The 18,099-nt window shown below is 46.4% G+C and overlaps 1 protein-coding gene across 1 annotated transcript in view; it reads right to left on the bottom strand.

The window, feature by feature from the left end:
• Window positions 1-18,099, bottom strand: part of FKBP3 (FKBP prolyl isomerase 3) — a gene marked incomplete in the record, with an annotated part of 570,007 nt that overhangs the window by 159,866 nt on the left and 392,042 nt on the right. The window contains 1 exon segment of the mRNA XM_044074268.1: window positions 4,705-4,802. Within this exon segment, the coding sequence (XP_043930203.1) occupies window positions 4,705-4,802 (98 nt within the window).

Here is an 18,099-nt window from a genome sequence, read left to right as displayed (position 1 = left end):
CTCTTCTGTGAGGAAAGCCATTTGTGAGTTTGTGTCCAGTTTGGCTCCTAGAAAAATTATTTGTTGGGATGGCAGTAGTCTTGATTTTTGAATGTTGACTGTGTATCCCAAAGCCTGTAGTAAGTGAATGACATAGTCCAAGTTTCTTATCAAGGCTTGCTTGCTGTCCGCTTGTATAAGGCAGTCGTCCAGGTAAGGATATATTTGTATCCCCTGAAGTCTGCAATGTGCAATTACTGATGCCAGGCATTTCGTGAATACTCTGGGCGCAGTAGATAAGCCAAAAGGCAATGCTGAGAATTGATAATGCTCTGACCCTGCAAGAAATCTGAGGTATCTTCTGCAGCTGTGTCTGATTGGGACATGCAGGTATGCCTCCTTGAGGTCCAGAGTAACCAGCCAAGACCCCTTGCCCAGCATGGGAAGAGGTTGTTGTAACGTCAGCATTTTGAATTTTGGCACAATGAGAAAAGTGTTTAGAGCGGACAAGTCCAGTATAGGTCTCCATTGCTTTTCTTTTCTTGGAACAAGGAACAGTCTTGAGTAGAATCCCTGGCCTTGTTCCTGAGGAGGAACCTTTTCTATTGCTTTGATTTGTAGCAGCTTTGAAACTTGTATGAGTGCCTCTGCCCTTTGATTTTGTGGCAGGTTTGGCATGCCTTGTCTTGTTGGTAAGGTATGGAAGTGGAACCTGTAACCTTTGTCTATTATGTCCAAAATCCATTTGTCCTTTGTAAAAACGTGCCATTTGTTTGAAAATAAAGATAATTTTCCGCCTAAAGGTGCTTCTTTTTGAGCCTTGGTCGGCGGTGTCAAAGTCAAGTCATTGTGATTGTCCCTGTGGAGCAGTAGAAGTCCCTGCGCCACTTCTCTGATTAGCTCGTTGCCATTGGCGGCCCCTGTAGGAGCCTCGGTATTGCCCTCTACCTCGAGCATGCCTGTTTTTTTCCCCTTTGGAACTTGTCAGTGTCTGGAAAGGACCAATTCTTCGAAGGCCAATTCCTACTGAACCTTGGTGGCTGAACCTGGAGGAAATCTTTGACTGTTTGTACTGATTTAGCCTTTTCCTCAATTGATTTCAACACACCCTGTGCATTAGCACCAAATAGCTTGTCTTTTTCCAGAGGTGCATCTAGAAGCTTTACTTTAACATGATCTGGCAATGTCTGTTCTTTTAACCAAGCATGTCTACGTATGACGGCCCCTGTCATAGCTGCCCTACATGAAGCTTCCAATGCATCATAACCACACTGAAGAAAATGATTGCTAACCTGCTGAGTATTATGAACCAAATCCTGCAAGGCCTTTCTATCTAAAGGCTCAGGAGAGGCTAACTTTTCTGCAAATCATCCATCAAGAAATCCTGATACTGAAACATATGAAAAGACAGTTAAGTGCCCTCATGGCAAGGGTGGATGAGGTATAAACTTTTACCCCACCTCTCCAGGGACCTAGATTCCCTGTCTGCGGGCAAAGGATTTTTGGCCGTGGAAGTGGCCACTCCTTTGGGCCCCTGAGAAATAGTTTCTAGATCAACAGAGTGGGCCTTAAAGAGATGTTTATGAGTTTCAGGAACCCTGTAATATCTGTCTGGCTTGACAGGAGCAGGAGGGAGAGAATCAGGAGAAGTACTGGAGTCTGAGAACACATCATCCAATACATCTAACACTGGGGTATAGCTAAAGGCCTGTGCTGGGGTAACTTAAGGAAAGTCCGAAGCCTTTTCCTGGAGTCGGAGAAATCCTGGCCCTGCCACTGAAAATGCTCTCTCATGGAGTGGAGAATTTCCCTGAAAGAAATATCCTCAGGAGGAGAGGCAGAGGGAATGGATTCATCAGCATCAGAATCCTCGTAGGCCGGGAAGGATTCTTCCTGGGAATCTGAAACGCCTGACTCACCAGAGGCTTCATCTGAGGAAAGGGCATCTGCCTGCTCAACCCTAGGCCTTTTGCCTGAAGGCGGCTGAGAACCTCTGTCTGGATGACCCTGAGAGCCCCTGATTAAGGAAATTAGATCTGCAGCTACAGTCATGATCTGTTTATCAGAAGTGGGACCCTGTGAAAAGGATTTAGGAGGGTGAGACTTAGCCTGGCCGGCAGCTTTAGCACGTGTGTAGGCCTTGATGGACATAGACACAGGAGACCTAGCTGCCCCACGTGCTGGAGTAACTTTGTCCACAGGTATGGTGTCAGGCAAATCTTGGGCTTCGGTTTCAGGAGGAAAATCAACAACCGGCACCAGGGTAGCCTCCGGGACCGAAGTGTGCGGTAAAGCGGTGTCGTCGGGCTGGAGCGGTTGAATTACCGCCTCCAAAGAGACCGATGCACTCGCGGTAGGCTTTAGCGTGGTGTCGGTGGAAGTCACGGGCCGCGAATGTCAGTCCCGGTCCTTCCGTTTTTTAGAAATATGTGCTGTCGGTAGTTCCGATGGCATGGTATAGGAGTAATTTTCCCCAAAAAAGTCTTCAGCAAATTCTGCCCGGCGCCTAAGTGTGCGCTTATTGAAGCAAGCACAGGCAGCACAGGCCGAGGCGTCGTGGTCTGGGCCGAAACAGGGAAGGCAGTAAGAATGTAAGTCCTTATGAGGTATTTGTTTACCACAAGACAAGCAATTATTAACTTTTGCAGTTTTATCTGACATCGGCTGAGGCAAGAAAAGGTTCCCAACGGGTACTTAGCTTTTTGATGACTTTGGATCTGAAAACACAGGAGCTGGCCGACCGGCACTTGCGAACTGCTTCTGCTTCGGGCACCGCGCGGCAAGAAAGACTGAAGAAGATGGCGTCGGCTGATGCTTTTATACCCCAGCCGCTCTGACGTCGGGGAGGAGGCGACATCAGCCGACGCTGGACCCAGACTTTGGAATCCGGCCGACCGAAGGGCTGCCTGAGGCAGGACAACCCATATGTCAGGACTGCAGTTGCTTTCTTGAAGGACATCGCCAAAACACAAACTACATAAATTATCTTAACAATGACATAATTATACCCTAAACAGTAAACCTAAAGTGGGATACTGCAGCTCACTTCCCTTTTTTTATTTTTATTATTTTTTAATTTAGTTATGGCTGTTTGGAAGAGGTGTCTTTATAGGAACAGTCTAATCACCTGGCTAACAAATAACACAACAGAACAGTGCAAGTAAGAATGAACAGACTACTGCAGGCTGTGTTGTCCCTGAACCTAGCCTGCAGAAACAAAAGGGGACATATGCCCCTGTAAGTATAAATCTTTAAAGAACCGCCACACAGACTAAAAAAAAAATGTTTATTTTATCATGGTTTGGTCTTTCCCACATTTTACCACCACTCTGGGACTATTTACAGTTAAATATTCTTTTACGTAATTTCTGAGTCTGACCACATGGGGTCTAGCATCTTGAAGTGATCCTGATTGTTGAGTCTACTTCTAGGTATCCCACAATGCAGTGCTTGTCTGTAAAAAATTACATCACACAGGCCTCTTTCTTTCTAAAGCTCCTGTCACTGCATTGATTTTACATGTATACACTGCTGTCTTTCAGTCAGGTTTAAGTAACATTTCATGCCATTCAATGACTACTTAAAACACAAACAGTGCAAATGCCACATAACAGACTTTCAAAATGCTTTTTACTGCTGGTTCTTTTTAAAATGGCTAAACTGCAGTCTTTTGTGAAGCCTGAATTGTACTACTTCGACTAATCTCCCATCTCCCTTCACATCTAACCTTCCTAGCTGTCGAAGTGCTATGGGTAATTTGAGCTATTACCTCCTGTGAATGACAGCTCACAGCAGGAAACTTGACTCGACTCATGTACTGTTTTCTCTGTTCTAGCTTTTACTTTCTGTATGGGTAGTGGAAGGACCAGGGAACTGTGACATCACAGCATGGGTGGGTTTTTAGGACGGTCATGGTGATGGGGAGGGAATTGGCCAGAAAACTACCTGCATTAATTGGCCTTGATAACATCAACAAATTGGAGACTGCAGCAAGCTTTTCCAGGCGGGATAAAAGTTTTTTGAAAGTGAAACCACCATAGAACACTAAGGTACTGTTCTAATAGAGAGGAACAGTTAGGGTTGCCACCCCTCCGTTTTTTTCCGGACTATCCGGAAGTCAAACTGATTCTCCGGTAGTCCGGAAAACACTGTACAAACTCTGGTATTCTGTTTCAAAGAGGAAACAGACTATCGGAGTTTGTAAATCGGTTGATTTACTATGGGTTTTTTTTTTTTTTTTTTTACAGAAAAACCATAGTGAATCAGCCGAAAGCAGGCAGCAGGAACGAAAAAGAGGGCGTTCCCCACCAAGTGATGTCATCACAAAATGGGCGGAATGTGGGCGGGAGTGGGGTGGGTGGGGTTAATGGTGACGCAAGGGGTGTGGCTTTACTCCGGTTTTAGCCATGAAGGAAGGTGATACCCTAAGAACAGTCCATTTAAAATATTTTAAAAGCTGTATTTATTTATTTATTCATAACAGGAACTGTAAATAGAAAAAGGACAAAGAAGTTGAGCATTTACTAACATTATCCCGTTGTTGTCCTTTAATGAGTACTCTGAAGGGTCATCTAAGCGGGGAAAAGAATTCCCATGTGTAAAGTGAAGAAAACATATCCAAAGCAGCATCAATGCAAGTCTAGAAGTTAATCTGCAGCACTGCAGATCTGAGAAAACAGACACATGAATAACAGAATGTGCTCTATAATATTAAAAAAAGGATACTTGGCATCAGGTTGCCCTTTTTTACCATAAGCCCATTCAGATTCAATTTCTAATCGAGCTTTTTCACCTTTACTCATTGTCAGCAGAGCTTCATCCCACTGAAAAAGAAATAAAAATATCATTATATATTATTAAATTCATAACTATGTGCACAACAAACAAATCACAGTTACAAAACTGATATTAAGCAGTGGGGGCATTTGTAAGCCCTTGCTCACTTTCCTGTGCTATCTACTGTAACACACTTATGCTCTAGTGGTGTACAAGGGCTCTATACACTTATGACTGTTAGCAACCTGGACATTGCTCCCAGACAAGAAAAGAATGACTGCATTGAGCAGACAAACTGGTGCAGCCAGGATACCCTGATGAAGATCATTACCTGTGCCAAACTGCTGTTGACCAACAGCAAAAGAGAGAGTGGTAATCGAGACCTCCCAAAAAGAATTTTAAATAAAACAAAAAAAAAGGCTGCAGAGAGACAATATGTTCCAGCCTCAAGTTTACAATTCTAAGAAGCCTGACATTAAACTTATGCTCATATTTTACACTGACAGACTATTTGACTGCAAGTGGAAGTTTATTCCAAAGGCATAAACTACAAAGGCATTGTACAAAGCATCCATCACATTTCTTCTATTACATTTATTGTTAGCACTAGGTGTCATTGGATCAGCTCAGCTCTCCCATCTGTGTGTTCCAACACTTCAGCCACACTGAGCACATCAATCTTAGACTTAAAGACTTTCAGAAAGTTCTATGCTTATCTAGAAAGTCACAGAAATACTGTACGACCCTACCCATGCATACACCATCTAAAAGGCAAAAACTCAGAAATGTGTATATGGGTGTGTGTGTACACATGTACACTTAGACACATACATATATGATATGGGTATCACAGCATTTAAAAAAAAATGACTAAGGGGTAATCAGAAACAACTCATAGTGCTCAGTATTAAGTGAAACAATGCAGTCAGGATTCAGAGACAAGTAGTACACCCACTGTACCACCAGAAAAATAGAATTGTATGCATCATATGCTAATTGCTGCATAATTACATGCAAATGAGTATCAACATGGCAATGACGGGTTTCACATATGCAAGTGATAAAACACAAAGGTAGCGCAGTTCATTAATACAAAATCAGTGTAATCATTTATTCTGAATGACACAATTTTCCAGTATAGAGGAGTTAAAAGTAGCATTAGTAAAGGCATATGCTAGCAGCCATTTTTCTCAAACCCAATGCCCACGATAATGTGCACGGTTAACCATCATCTAGAAGATGGGTCCACTGATGGCTAGTACACCAGCACTTTCTTTCATGACTAAGACACTGTTGACTGCGACCATATATGGGAATTAGAAGATATGTCACCCAAACTTGCGATCTAGAGGTGTGTATGGAATGCCTACCCTAATGGACACACAGGCTTGCATAGCATTAACTACCCTTAAGGGGATCTTTCAGCCTTTGACACGGGTACTTTTTGAAGGGTCACAAATGTCAGATATGTGAATCCTGCATCACTTCCTTGATGCGATGTCAAAGCACGTGAAATAGCTTATCTGGTTTCTGGTGACAGCAGGGAACGGAATCGCCATGTAGTGATGGTCCTTTTCTCTGCTAAGTGGGCAATCTACTACACAACCCATTTCTTTGAGGTCCTAGGAGCCATGGAATGCACCTATGCTGTCAAATCCCCACTATCAACTGGAAAAGCTATCACTCACAACTGTTACATGGTGTGCAATGCACATGATAGTATATACATAGGGTGGCCTGAGAGCCATCCAGGCAGTTCCCATGGCTCCCACATGGGCGACTTACAATAAGGTTTCATGTGGAGTGATCATCATCTAGTTGGCAGGTGCGCACACTCTGTCAGCCACAGAGTCTTGGACATGCTGTTCCCATGGAAGAAGACAGCAGGATACTCATGGTGGTATCTGCTATTGTGTGATGGAGGTAATTAAGAATATGTCCTAAAATCATGTTTGATGACTCCGAACCATATCCACCCAGACAGTGCTGGAAATGGCATGCAACACTGCACATACATGGCACAATTTTGAGCACATGTTCAAACTTATGGTTTGCTTCTACTCCTTGGATACATCCCAAGTGTGCAATGCAGTATGCACCAGAGATCTGCAGTAAGATATTCATGATCAGCACTACATTACACAACATAATGGTAAGAAATCAGACAACATGGGAACACTGTCGTACTGACTGTCAAACCTATGGCAACAGCATAGGAAGATTTGAGGTTACCAGCTTTAGTACGTATCCCAAATGAGGCAGAAGAAAAAGCAACATGCATCAGGATTGGCAAAGCAGCAACACCTGGTCTATAAGTATGTGTCATATCATGGACAACACACACACAAAAAGAACCCAGGCTATACATTACAGTGCAGTCACTGAACACCACTGTACATCAGACATTACCTCACCAACAAAGGCCACAAGATGGGCAGGGCACAATCAGTATTACTGACCACAATAAGAGGACAGCAATGCTACCAAGCTCTAGGAGGATACAGGAAATCAAGGATCACATCCTTCAGTGTCAGAAGGACAGCTTCCATGCTGTGAGTATTGGGTGGATGGTATGACACTTAAGCAGTGTGTATAGAAACCTTGTTGTGGCTCAGTGTGGGGGAGACAACAGATTGACATCTATGAACTCACTGACAATCACATCTGATTGTTGCACTTGGCAGGCAAACAGGTTGCCTTATCACAGGATAAGTAAACACTTCTAGTACTAAATACACACTGGCACTTAATACCTATTCATGAGATGTGAGGAAATATTATACTGAGATGATGGCATTTACTCTCTTGCCTACAGATAAGGCAAGAAATTATATCAGAGAAACCATATTTTGGCTACAAAAGACAGTAATCACTTAAACAGATGCTGTGCTATATAACAGAAGAACATACCTGACATAAGATACATGAAAGGAACATTCTGATGCCACAGATATAGTTTCTGTATTATATTGTATTGTGTATATATATATATATATATATATATATATATATATATATATATATATATATATATATATATATATATATATATACATATACACACACATGAAATCAACACACTTGCCATCTTTAACATGATGTGTATATAGTCACCATCATTGCCTGGATCACAGACCTTTACATCTGTGATTGGTGTCACCCAAGACAGGGACAGACCTGGTGTCATGATGGTGACAAACCACTCACATGTATCCCCATTACAGTGGGTGCACTCACCTCTGAGGTACTGAATCTCACTGATGATGCCTGTGATGGTGACCCCTTTGTGCCTGGGTGGGCCAAACCTTAACATGACATCCAGTGCTAAGCAAGTGCTGCTGGAAGTTCAGTCGGCTCCTCTACTGTAATCATGCATTGTGGAATGTATGCATGTTCTGCAATGTTAATGCTGCTGAAAGTGTCAGTGTCACAGGACTGTGCCATGCATATGTTGCCATAGTCAGCCACAGGTGACTCACTGACATCGAGCATATGCCAACCTCTACCATTGTATCCAGTAAAAAAAAAAAATAAAGATAACATACCTATGGCAAGGTTGGAACATATATATGTTACTGCATCTGTGTAATCTGACCTTATCACCCACTGCAGGGGATTCTTAGTTGAAAGAAAAAGGGCTTTTAAGGGAAAACTCAATACCTAACTGCCTAGAGGCAGTCATTAGTCCAGAGGCAGTGTGATACCAACACAGAATGCTGGGGGCCTTGTCTTTGAATCCCAAACAAGGGCTTCTATTTTTCCTTTCATGTTTACAAGATTTAAAACCAATGACTAAGCTAAAGGCTTTCTCTGCATTTGTGTGTGTCTGTGCATTTTGCCCAGAGTACACACATTCTAGTACATGCAATTTATTGGCACACCATACAGGCACATACGTAACCCATTGTGAAAGCTATTGTAGCCTCAAGGCACCTGGAGAACATATATGCATATGCATTCAAATGAATAATCCATTTACATATGACATATTCCATTCACATGACAGACACTGTACAACAGTAACGGAACATGCTAAGACTAACCTGGTGCATCCTCTGCAGATACACAAGCAGGTACGAATGTTCATTCTGCTGCCCCAGATAGAGCTGCCAGAAACTCCTTCACTTTTCTGTGAAATGCTTCAATGTTGGTCAGCCTCCTGTAGTGGACCTGTCCTAGCAATATTCTGGCACATGGTCCTGGAATGCAGCATCACACATCGATGATGCTACGACACACCTGTGCTACTGTCCTCCTATAACCATCAATAACACTGAAGTCCTGTGTCACACACTGCCATACCTAGTCTTGGGAAAGCCTTGCTTGCTTTACCCTTATAAAGGATACACAATGTGTAAGCATGCGCATGTGTGTGTGTAGGGCTTGCAGTAAAGTCTCTCTCTAATGCAGTAAACTCTTCCAGCCATTGTCATTTTCTGGGAATCATAACAAGGCATGTACACCTGTTGGTTACAAATGCAGATAAGGATATTCATGCATAAACACACTAATCAGACCCCAAGTGGCAGCACTGCCCTAGTACCTCAAGGGGTAACAACATACCTGTCTGCTAATTTGACAGCACCATTCACCCTCTGTGCCACATTAACACCAGCAATGGTCACTTTACCACTGTCCACCATCTTGCAGCACTGTGCTGACAACATATAATGTGGCCTACATACAGGAGGCCTCACTTTCATTATAGCATGCCCTGCAGTCTGAATGAATATAACATAACTTTTCCTCCACTCCACAGCTGGATAGTACCCCCTTTCTACTCCTATACTATATGTTGCTTAACAGGGTGAGCTCCCTTGCAGCAGGATTACCACCCCCCACCTGCCCTTTTGCTCAGTTTCCTGTTATGATCCCCCCACCACTTTCAGCTGGAAAGTCAGCTCTTGTGTTATGCTCAATGTCAGGGTGAGCACCCCCCCAAAAATAGGAGAATCACTAGAACCTGCCTTGTACTCTGTTCCTTGTCAGGATGAGCACCCCCTCACATCAGGACAGCCACCTGCAATAATCCTGTCCTTTGTTCCCTGTCAGGCTGAACTCCCCTTCCCCACAGCAGAACAGACCCTTGTCATGCCCTTGTGCTATGCCGGTCCACACACACCAGTGCTCAGTATCTGTTCACATTACATCCATGCACACTTTTGTGCAACCTGCAGTGCTGAGGCCCGTTAACAGTTGTCGTATCTGCTGCCAGTATGCCTGCTACCCCAAAAAAACACAAAGGTTTGTTTGCATAGTTCAAACAGGTCTAGGACAACGGATCAAATACACTAAATATTGAACGGCTGGAAAATCGAAAACGCAGGAGATAGTAACCCATTTTGTGGGGGGCTGTGCCTCCCACTAAATATATATACTAACTCCGAGATCACACTACAGTGAGGAAAGGGCAAATTTCCCGATTTTCACTGTACCGTGATCTCATAAAACAGGTTTCTATCACCAGCGTTTTCGGTTTTCCGGCCGTTCGATATTTAGTGTATTTGATCCGTTGTCACAGACCCACTCAAACAGGGGACATAAACTCTAGTATATTCAGCACAATCTATTATTCACTGTATTCCTCTTCCTAACTTTCTTGTTATAATAAGAAGTTATGTACTCACCATAACGTTCCATCTGAGTAGGTAGTTCATTTGTCTGCAACCTGTGGGTCTTGGATCCGATATCGGATCCGAGCTCCTAGCTCCTCCCTTCACCCATAATCCCCTGCTAACCCTCCATGACCTCAGATCGAGTTTGCCCCTCAATATATATCCAACAAAAGGATATCTAACTACCAGTAGATCCGAAGAAGGCCAGGGGGAAGGAGGGGGGGGGGGTTGTTGCAGACAAATGAACTACCTACTCAGATGGAACGTTATGGTGAGTACATAACTTCTTAATCTGAAGTAGGAAGTTAATTTGTCAGCAACCTGTGGGACAGAGTCCCCAGCTACCTGCATCTTGGGTGGCCATCATGGAAGGATATTACGAAGCACCGCAGAGCCAAAGGATGCTCTCCCTCTAGAAAGCACGTCTAGTTTGTAGTGGTTAATAAAGGTATGAGATGAAGCCCAAGTGGCTGCAGAACAAATATCATCCAATTGAACTCTAGACTTGAAGGCCACAGAGGTAGAAATGGAGTGGGTGGAATGAGCACAAACTCCTTCGGGTGCGGGTCTACCTGAGGCTTGATACGCCAATAGGATACATTGAGAAATCCAGCGAGATAAAGATACTTTAGAGATAGCTTTCCCCAAGTTAAATTTGGCAAAGGAAACGAACAGCTGGTCGGATTGTCTATGGCCAGCTGTCCTATGAGTATAAAAGCGAAGCTGCCTATGAACATCTAATGAGTGCAGCTTGTACTCTCCCTTATTCTGATATTTAGGGAAGAAAACCGGTAAATTTATGGATTGATTTATGTTGGTTTCTGATGCTATCTTGGGAAGAAAAGAGGGATTGATCCTGAGGTACACTATCTGGGTGAAAGATCAGGTAAGGAGGCTTCACAGAGAGAGCTTGAAGCTCCGACACTCTTTTTGCTGAAGTGATGGCTACAAGGAATGCTGTTTTCCATGACAAGAATTTGAGATCTACTGAAGCAGCGGGTTCAAAGGGTGGAGCAGTCAAGGCTTGAAGAACTAATGTAAGATCCCAGGGGGGCACGGCTTCCTTTACAGGGGGTCTAAGTAAAAAGGTGCCCTTGAGAAAGGTTTTACACAACTTGGCCGACATCAAAGGCCCTGTATCATGTCCCACATGGTAATGTGATATGGCTGCCAATTGCACTTTGACAGTTGAACAACTAGCGCCTTCCTGAAAGAGTTCAGTTAGGAAGTCTAATATGGATGGAAGAGGAGCCGTAAAGGGATCTAGATTGTGATGCTCCGCCCAGATGGAAAAGTGTTTCCATTTACTGTGGTACACTTTCCTGGTGGAGGGCTTATGCGCTGCCACGAGGATGGCTTTGACTGGTGAAGAGATACCGGGAGTCCTAACTAGGAGTGGAACTGGAGCAACCAAGCTGTCAGTTTCAGACTGTCCAGGTTTGGAGTTGGTAAGTTCGACGGATGGGAGATGAGATCTGGAGTGGGATCTAGAATCCAAGGGTGATTCACAAGGTGGGACCACAGGTAAGGGAACCAAATATGCCGAGGCCAGAATGGGGCAATGAGGATCATCTTGCTCCCCAACCGTGAGGCTTTCTGTAAGAGTTGTAGCATTAGTGGTAGAGGACGATAGGCATAGAGTAGACCGGGTGGCCAGGCATGCACCAGAGCGTCTCTTGGAGTTTCCCCTTGAGGGGGGATTCGAGCAAAGAAATAGCCGCATTTGGTGTTTGATGGAGACGCAAAAAGATCGCAGCAGGGTTGCCCCCATGTTGCGAATATCTGCTTCGCTACTAGTGGATTGAGAGACCACTCGTATGGGGTAAGAAGAGTGCGACTGAGCTTGTCCGCTAGGATGTTGGTCCTCCCCGGAATGTGCGTTGCAATCAGAAAGCGGTTGGAGGAGATCGCCCATTCCCACACTCTCATGGCTTCGCGGCATAGAGGGTAAGATCTGGCTCCCCCCTGTTTGTTGATGTACCAGACCACCGACATGTTGTCCGACTGAACTGCAATCGTTCCTGTAGGGAGGAGGTCCTGAAGTGCTTGCAACGCCAACAGCACCGCTCTCATCTCCAGAACGTTGATATGCAGGGAGGTCTCTGTATCGTTCCACGTGCCTTGGACTGTCCTGCCTGAAAACCCCCCCTCCCCCCCGAGGCGGAAGCGTCCATGGTCACCGTGGCGAGAGGGGGAGAAGTGCAGAAGAGACGGCCCGTATGGAAGTTCGAGGCTTGGAGCCACCATAGTAGCGCTCTCCTGCAAGCCTTGCTGATAGCAATGGGATGGTGGAGAGGAAGGGATAAGAAAGGACTATTGCACTAGAAGAGTCCACTGCAGTACCCGCATGTTCAAACGGGCGCATGGAAGAAGAGTAATCACTGCCGCCATGGAGCCCAGTGCCCTCAGGACCAATTCCGCTGGTGAAGCCTCTGATTGGAGGATATTCCGCACATGAAGTTGTAAGTTCCGGATTCTCTCGGAAGTTAGGAAGGCTCGCAACTCTCTGGTGTCTATTCTGGCACCTATGAATTCTATGACCTGCGTTGGAGCCAGAAGAGATTTGCCGACGTTGATAGTAATGCCCAACTGTGGGGCTAGACGGAGAAAGAAATCTCTGGCTGAGCAAAGTAGATGCCTTGTTGGTGCGGTCAGGAGCCAGTCGTCCAGGTACGGAAAGACCTGTATTCCCTGGAGTCTCAGGTTGGCCGCAATCACTGCTAATACCTTGGTGAACACCCTGGGGGCTGTGGTGAGGCCAAAGGGAAGGACCCTGAACTGGTAGTGACTGGTCCCCAGCCGGAAGTGAAGGAACCTTGTCCATTACAATGTGGTAGTACGCATCCTTGAGGTCTATGGAGCACATCCAATCGTTCTCCCTCAAAAGGGGGAGAATAGATTGAAAAGTGACCATCCGGAATTTTTCCTTGGTTACTGACTGGTTCAAGCGGGAAAGGTCTAGGATCGGCCTCAAGTCCCCTGTCTTTTTTGGCACCAAAAAGAACCTGGAGTAGAACCCTAATCCGAGCTGGTCTTGGGGGATGGGCTGGATGGCTCTTTCTTAGCAGCTGCTGAATTTCTGCAGCTGCGGCCTCCCTCTGATGGGGTGGTACATCGGGGAGGTTCTTGGATTTGGGGACATGGAGTAATGGTATTTTGTACCCTCTGGATATAATGCGAAGCACCCAGCGGTCTGTTGTGATGGACTCCCATGCCACTAGGTGTTCCGAGAAGCGCCCCCCGACTGCCTTCAGAGTGGAGCAGCCGGGCAACCCCTCAGGGCTGCTGCGCGGGCTGCTCAGAGAAAGGTTCTCTGGACCCAAAGTTTCTCGGAGCCCCTCTGCTCCTGGGGCGGTGTCCTCCCTGTCCACCTCTGCCACGGTAGGACTGGTTGTCCGGAGCTGGTTGGGAATGTTGCGATTATCGGAACCACATCTTCTTCTGACCCTTTTGGTTCCTCGAAAAGGACCGCTGGGGAGCAGAGAAGCGGACTCCGACGGCAGACGTCTTCCCGTCCTTCTCACTCTGGACAAGTGTCTCGCGAACTGTTTTGCCAAACAGGGCAGAACCATCGAAAGGGGCGTTCGCGAAGGACGCTTTAAAGGGCTCCACAAAATCGCAATGACGGAGCCAGACCTGACGTCTCATGACTAGGCCTGCTCCGCTAGCCCTAGCGGCTCCCTCTGTGGCGTGGGACAATAGCCGCATAGATGTTTTGAAATTGATCTCAGAGTGGCCATTCGGGTGGAGTACAATTGTTTGTCATCCTCCGACATGGACTCAGGGGGGGATGCAGCGTATTCTTTGATAAGATCCCGCTGCATCCTGATGACATGTGCCATATAGTTCAGAGACCTTACAGAGAAGGTCGCTGAACTAAAAACTCGCTTCCCTAAGCGGTCCATCAAACGGGACTCTTTGCTCGGTGGATGACTGAGGGGCTTTCCTGAGCCAATTCCCTCTTCGTGGCTGCCGCCGTCAACATGACATCTACGGGGGGCCCCTTACTCCAATGTGATTGGTCTGAGGGGGGGGGGCTAAGAATTCTATCCTGGCATTTCGGTATTGGCTCCACGGTGTCTGGATCCTTCCACACCCTGGTGGTAATGAGGTCCACCAGGGGGTCGGCCGGAGGGGACACCCAAGAGGTAGACGGGCCTGCCTCGAATGCCTCCAGAAACACGGACTCGTCAGAGGAAGACTTGGGGGCAGACCACCACCTCTGATCCTCAGCATCTCCATGATGTCTCCAAAGGAGACATCCTCAAGGGACGATCTTGGGGAGCCTTCCCCTTCCTCCAAGTCTGTGTCCTCTGTTAAGGACTCAGGGGAGTCCACTTGCCTCCTTTTGCATTTATGCTTGCGGGGAACTTCCTCAGGGGGGCTGTCCGAGGAGGCCTCGCCAGCAACATCTTGTTCCAATGGAACCATCTCTGACATCGAAGCAGGCTGTCCCTTTGCCGGGTGATGGAAGCCTGGCCAAGCAGAGAGGGAGTGCAGGGAGGAGCCGATGCAAGGACCGGGGGTCCGGATGCTCTCAACAGAGCCCTCTCCACAACATCGAAGGCAGAGGGAGAGCCACTCTCTAATGGATCCGAAAGTCGGCTCCCACTCGGATCCGATGAAGGGATCTGAGCCGGCACCGAGACCGTCGGATCCGAGGGACCAGTGGGCTTCGACCTGGACGGAGCCGAAAGCACACTGAATCCCCCAGATCCGAAGCTCGGACCACGGCTCTGAGAGGTCGGATCAGACAGGCTCGAGGGCAGGGTCTGGTCCGAAGTACTGTCGGTGCCGACCCACCCCCGGCTCTAACGCTGCTCGGCTCCGAACGCTCCGAACCCGGATAGCGGGTCGGAGAAGGAGCAATAGGATGGAAAAAATATGTCAAGCTCCCCCCCCCCGGGGGGTGGGGGTGGAGGCCAGAGCACTCCCATCTGTAGCTGGGCCTGGATGAATCTTCGCATCATCTGGTCCAAGTCTGCATCGGATATACTAAAAGTAGATCTCGAAGAGGCCACCGAGGCAAGCCTGGAATGCCGCCTCGATGACCTCGACGGAGATCGGGTCTCCTCCTCCTCGGGCCCCAGGGAGAAACAAGGGGATCGGAGCAGAGGAGGAGGAGATCTAGAAGCAGTGGAGGGAGAAGCCCGCTTAGCTGGCGGGGTCGAAACGGAGGTCTCGGCCCGCCGCTTGTGGTGCTTCTCCCTCCGTTTCTCCCTCCTGGCCTCCCTGTCCTCCGACACTTTAGCGGGAGTTTGAGTCCCGGACGGAGGCAGGGGGGCAGGAGTGGCAGCAACCAGAGGCTGTGGTGGAGCCATGGGAGCAGCAGAGGTAGCGGAGGCCGAAGCAGAGTCCGGGGGTAAAAGTCCCACAAGGACCAGCTTTGACCTCCGCTCTTTCAGTGCCCTGGGGTTGAACGCTGCACAGATGGTACAGCCTGAGGTAAGGTGTTCAACCCCAAGGCACCGAACGCACCGAGTGTGGCCATCAGCCGGGGAGAGCTTATGGCCACACTCGGTACATTTAGAAAATATGGCTTTTGGGGCCTCAGCCATTTTTTAAGAAAAAAACAACTACACACACACACAGGCCCCAAAAAGAAACACAACACACACGCACACACTAACGACCAGCGAAGGGAGGGGGAACTAATTAAAGAAAAAATAATAAGGGAACCTAACACTTACACACTTTTTCTTATTTAATTTAACTAAAAAAGAAAAATTTTGACAGGAAAAGTACAGATAAATGCAGTAAAATTCCACTTAGCTGATGAGCTCAAGGGGATCCAGCCATCCACAAGCACGGCAAACGATCTGAGGTCATGGAGGGTTAGCAGGGGATTATGGGTGAAGGGAGGTGCTAGGAGCTCGGATCCATTAGCTTGAAACAAGTTGCCGGCTCGGATCCGATATCGGATCCATGACCCACAGGTCGCTGACAAATGAACTTCCTACTTCAGATCAAGTTTTAAACATGGGGCCAGACTCCTGCATCATGGTGACTGTACGTTTTTAATTACTGCACTAATTCAAGCCTTGTAGAAAGGTGGTTGATATGCTAATGAAGTGATCTAGAACCTTCATCTCTGAATGACTGTTACAAAACAATGCGTTGACAGCCATAGTCAGTGTTACCATTACTACTCACCTCAGCCTGTTCCTGGACTACAGGATCATGCGCACACTACACTCATGCATGAACTCCAGAAAAGCTCTTAATGCCCCCTGTCTGCGTTAGTGATTCTTTTCATAGTGAACTCCTGCTGCTCAATGCTACACTTCATATACACTGTATAATGTGATCAATGTGCACAAAGTTGCTATTTTTTCCTCACTCCCTAACCCCTGCAGCTACCAGTTTGTCTCATCATTCACAGTTTACTGGACCTACCTTTACCACTCCTGGGCTCAAACTGAACCATGTTCAAGGCTGGTGAGGAGAAAAAGGATGCTGGTGCAGCATCATGCTGCTGCATTTGCGTGCAACCCCAACTCCCACAACCTAGAGGCACAGCTTTGCCAGCTCCACTACTGCTACCCTGAAGAGATAAATACAAGCTTCAACACAAGCTCAACCCTCCAGAAAAACAGCTCATTGCTTAAGCAGCATGGAGTTTGCCATGGTCATTTGTGGCTTATTGTGAAAGTTTAGGCCGCCTCTTTCCCCTTGGATGGATTATCATACATCAGCCGCTCACTCTCATCCTCTAAGGCATCTCCAGCATCCATGCTACTAATCAAACATGAGTTGTCTGTTGAGCATTTAAGGCTTTATTCTCCTGTATCATGGGGCCTCAGTTACCCCTCCTCATTTTGACCTGCAGAGGGAACATGGCCGCTTCAGGTGCTGTTTCAAACCGCTCCCACCTGGTGCAGTCCACAGACCAAGATCTTTCTCTTCTTGCTACACAGGGATTATAGGAAGTCCCTGCAGAAGCAATATGTTCAGCCCTATGTTTAAAAATGATGCTTGGCACCAGCTTGCCAAGACCGTGAGTGATGTTCTTTGGGATTAACAGTATCAGCACAGGTGCAGTAACCTACTCCAGCAGTGAAAGAGAAACATGTTTTTTTCCCCCATTATCACACTAATAATTCTTGTTGTAAATCGTTTCAAAGTTAAACTTCTGTATCTGTGAAATCTATATTGTTACCTGTGAAACCTACATTGCTATACATGTAATTTGTGAATTTATGGTAAACAAATGTAAAATAAAAAAATAAATAAATCATTCTGTAATGAGCATGGTGCATCTAGTACTGTACTGCAATGTTCTATTAGTTTTTTGCTGTCCTTGTGTTCTGCTATTAGGTACAATTTGTACTGATTATGGCTTGTTTTTAAATCTTATTGTGCTAAAGGAAGTTGCCTTAAATTCAGGTTGTATACCAAAAGAGAAAGGACAGGCTCTCCAGGCAGTAAAATAATAAGTAGATATCTACCACTTAAACTTGATTCCAAACAGATGTACACATGTATACTAATGGGTTGTATTTTATCTATCTGTTCCCTCTCTACACAGTAAGCTGTGGAACAGGATGTAGTGCACTTGCAGCCACCCGAGCTTACACCAGCCTCCCCCAACACAGCTGGGCACCAGAGACTGCTAGAACTAGCCTTCTGCAAGGAGATGGTCAACTTGTTGATGCTGAATTGGAGAGTTTAATGGTTGCCTCAGAAGGCTTCAGAGACGCACCCTCTAACAATATTTCAGAGGGATGCC

Source organism: Protopterus annectens, chromosome 6.part0 (assembly GCF_019279795.1).
Source record: "Protopterus annectens isolate FY-2018-M chromosome 6.part0, PAN1.0, whole genome shotgun sequence".
Taxonomy (NCBI): domain Eukaryota; kingdom Metazoa; phylum Chordata; order Ceratodontiformes; family Protopteridae; genus Protopterus; species Protopterus annectens.
This window is presented reverse-complemented; position numbering and strand designations above follow the sequence as displayed.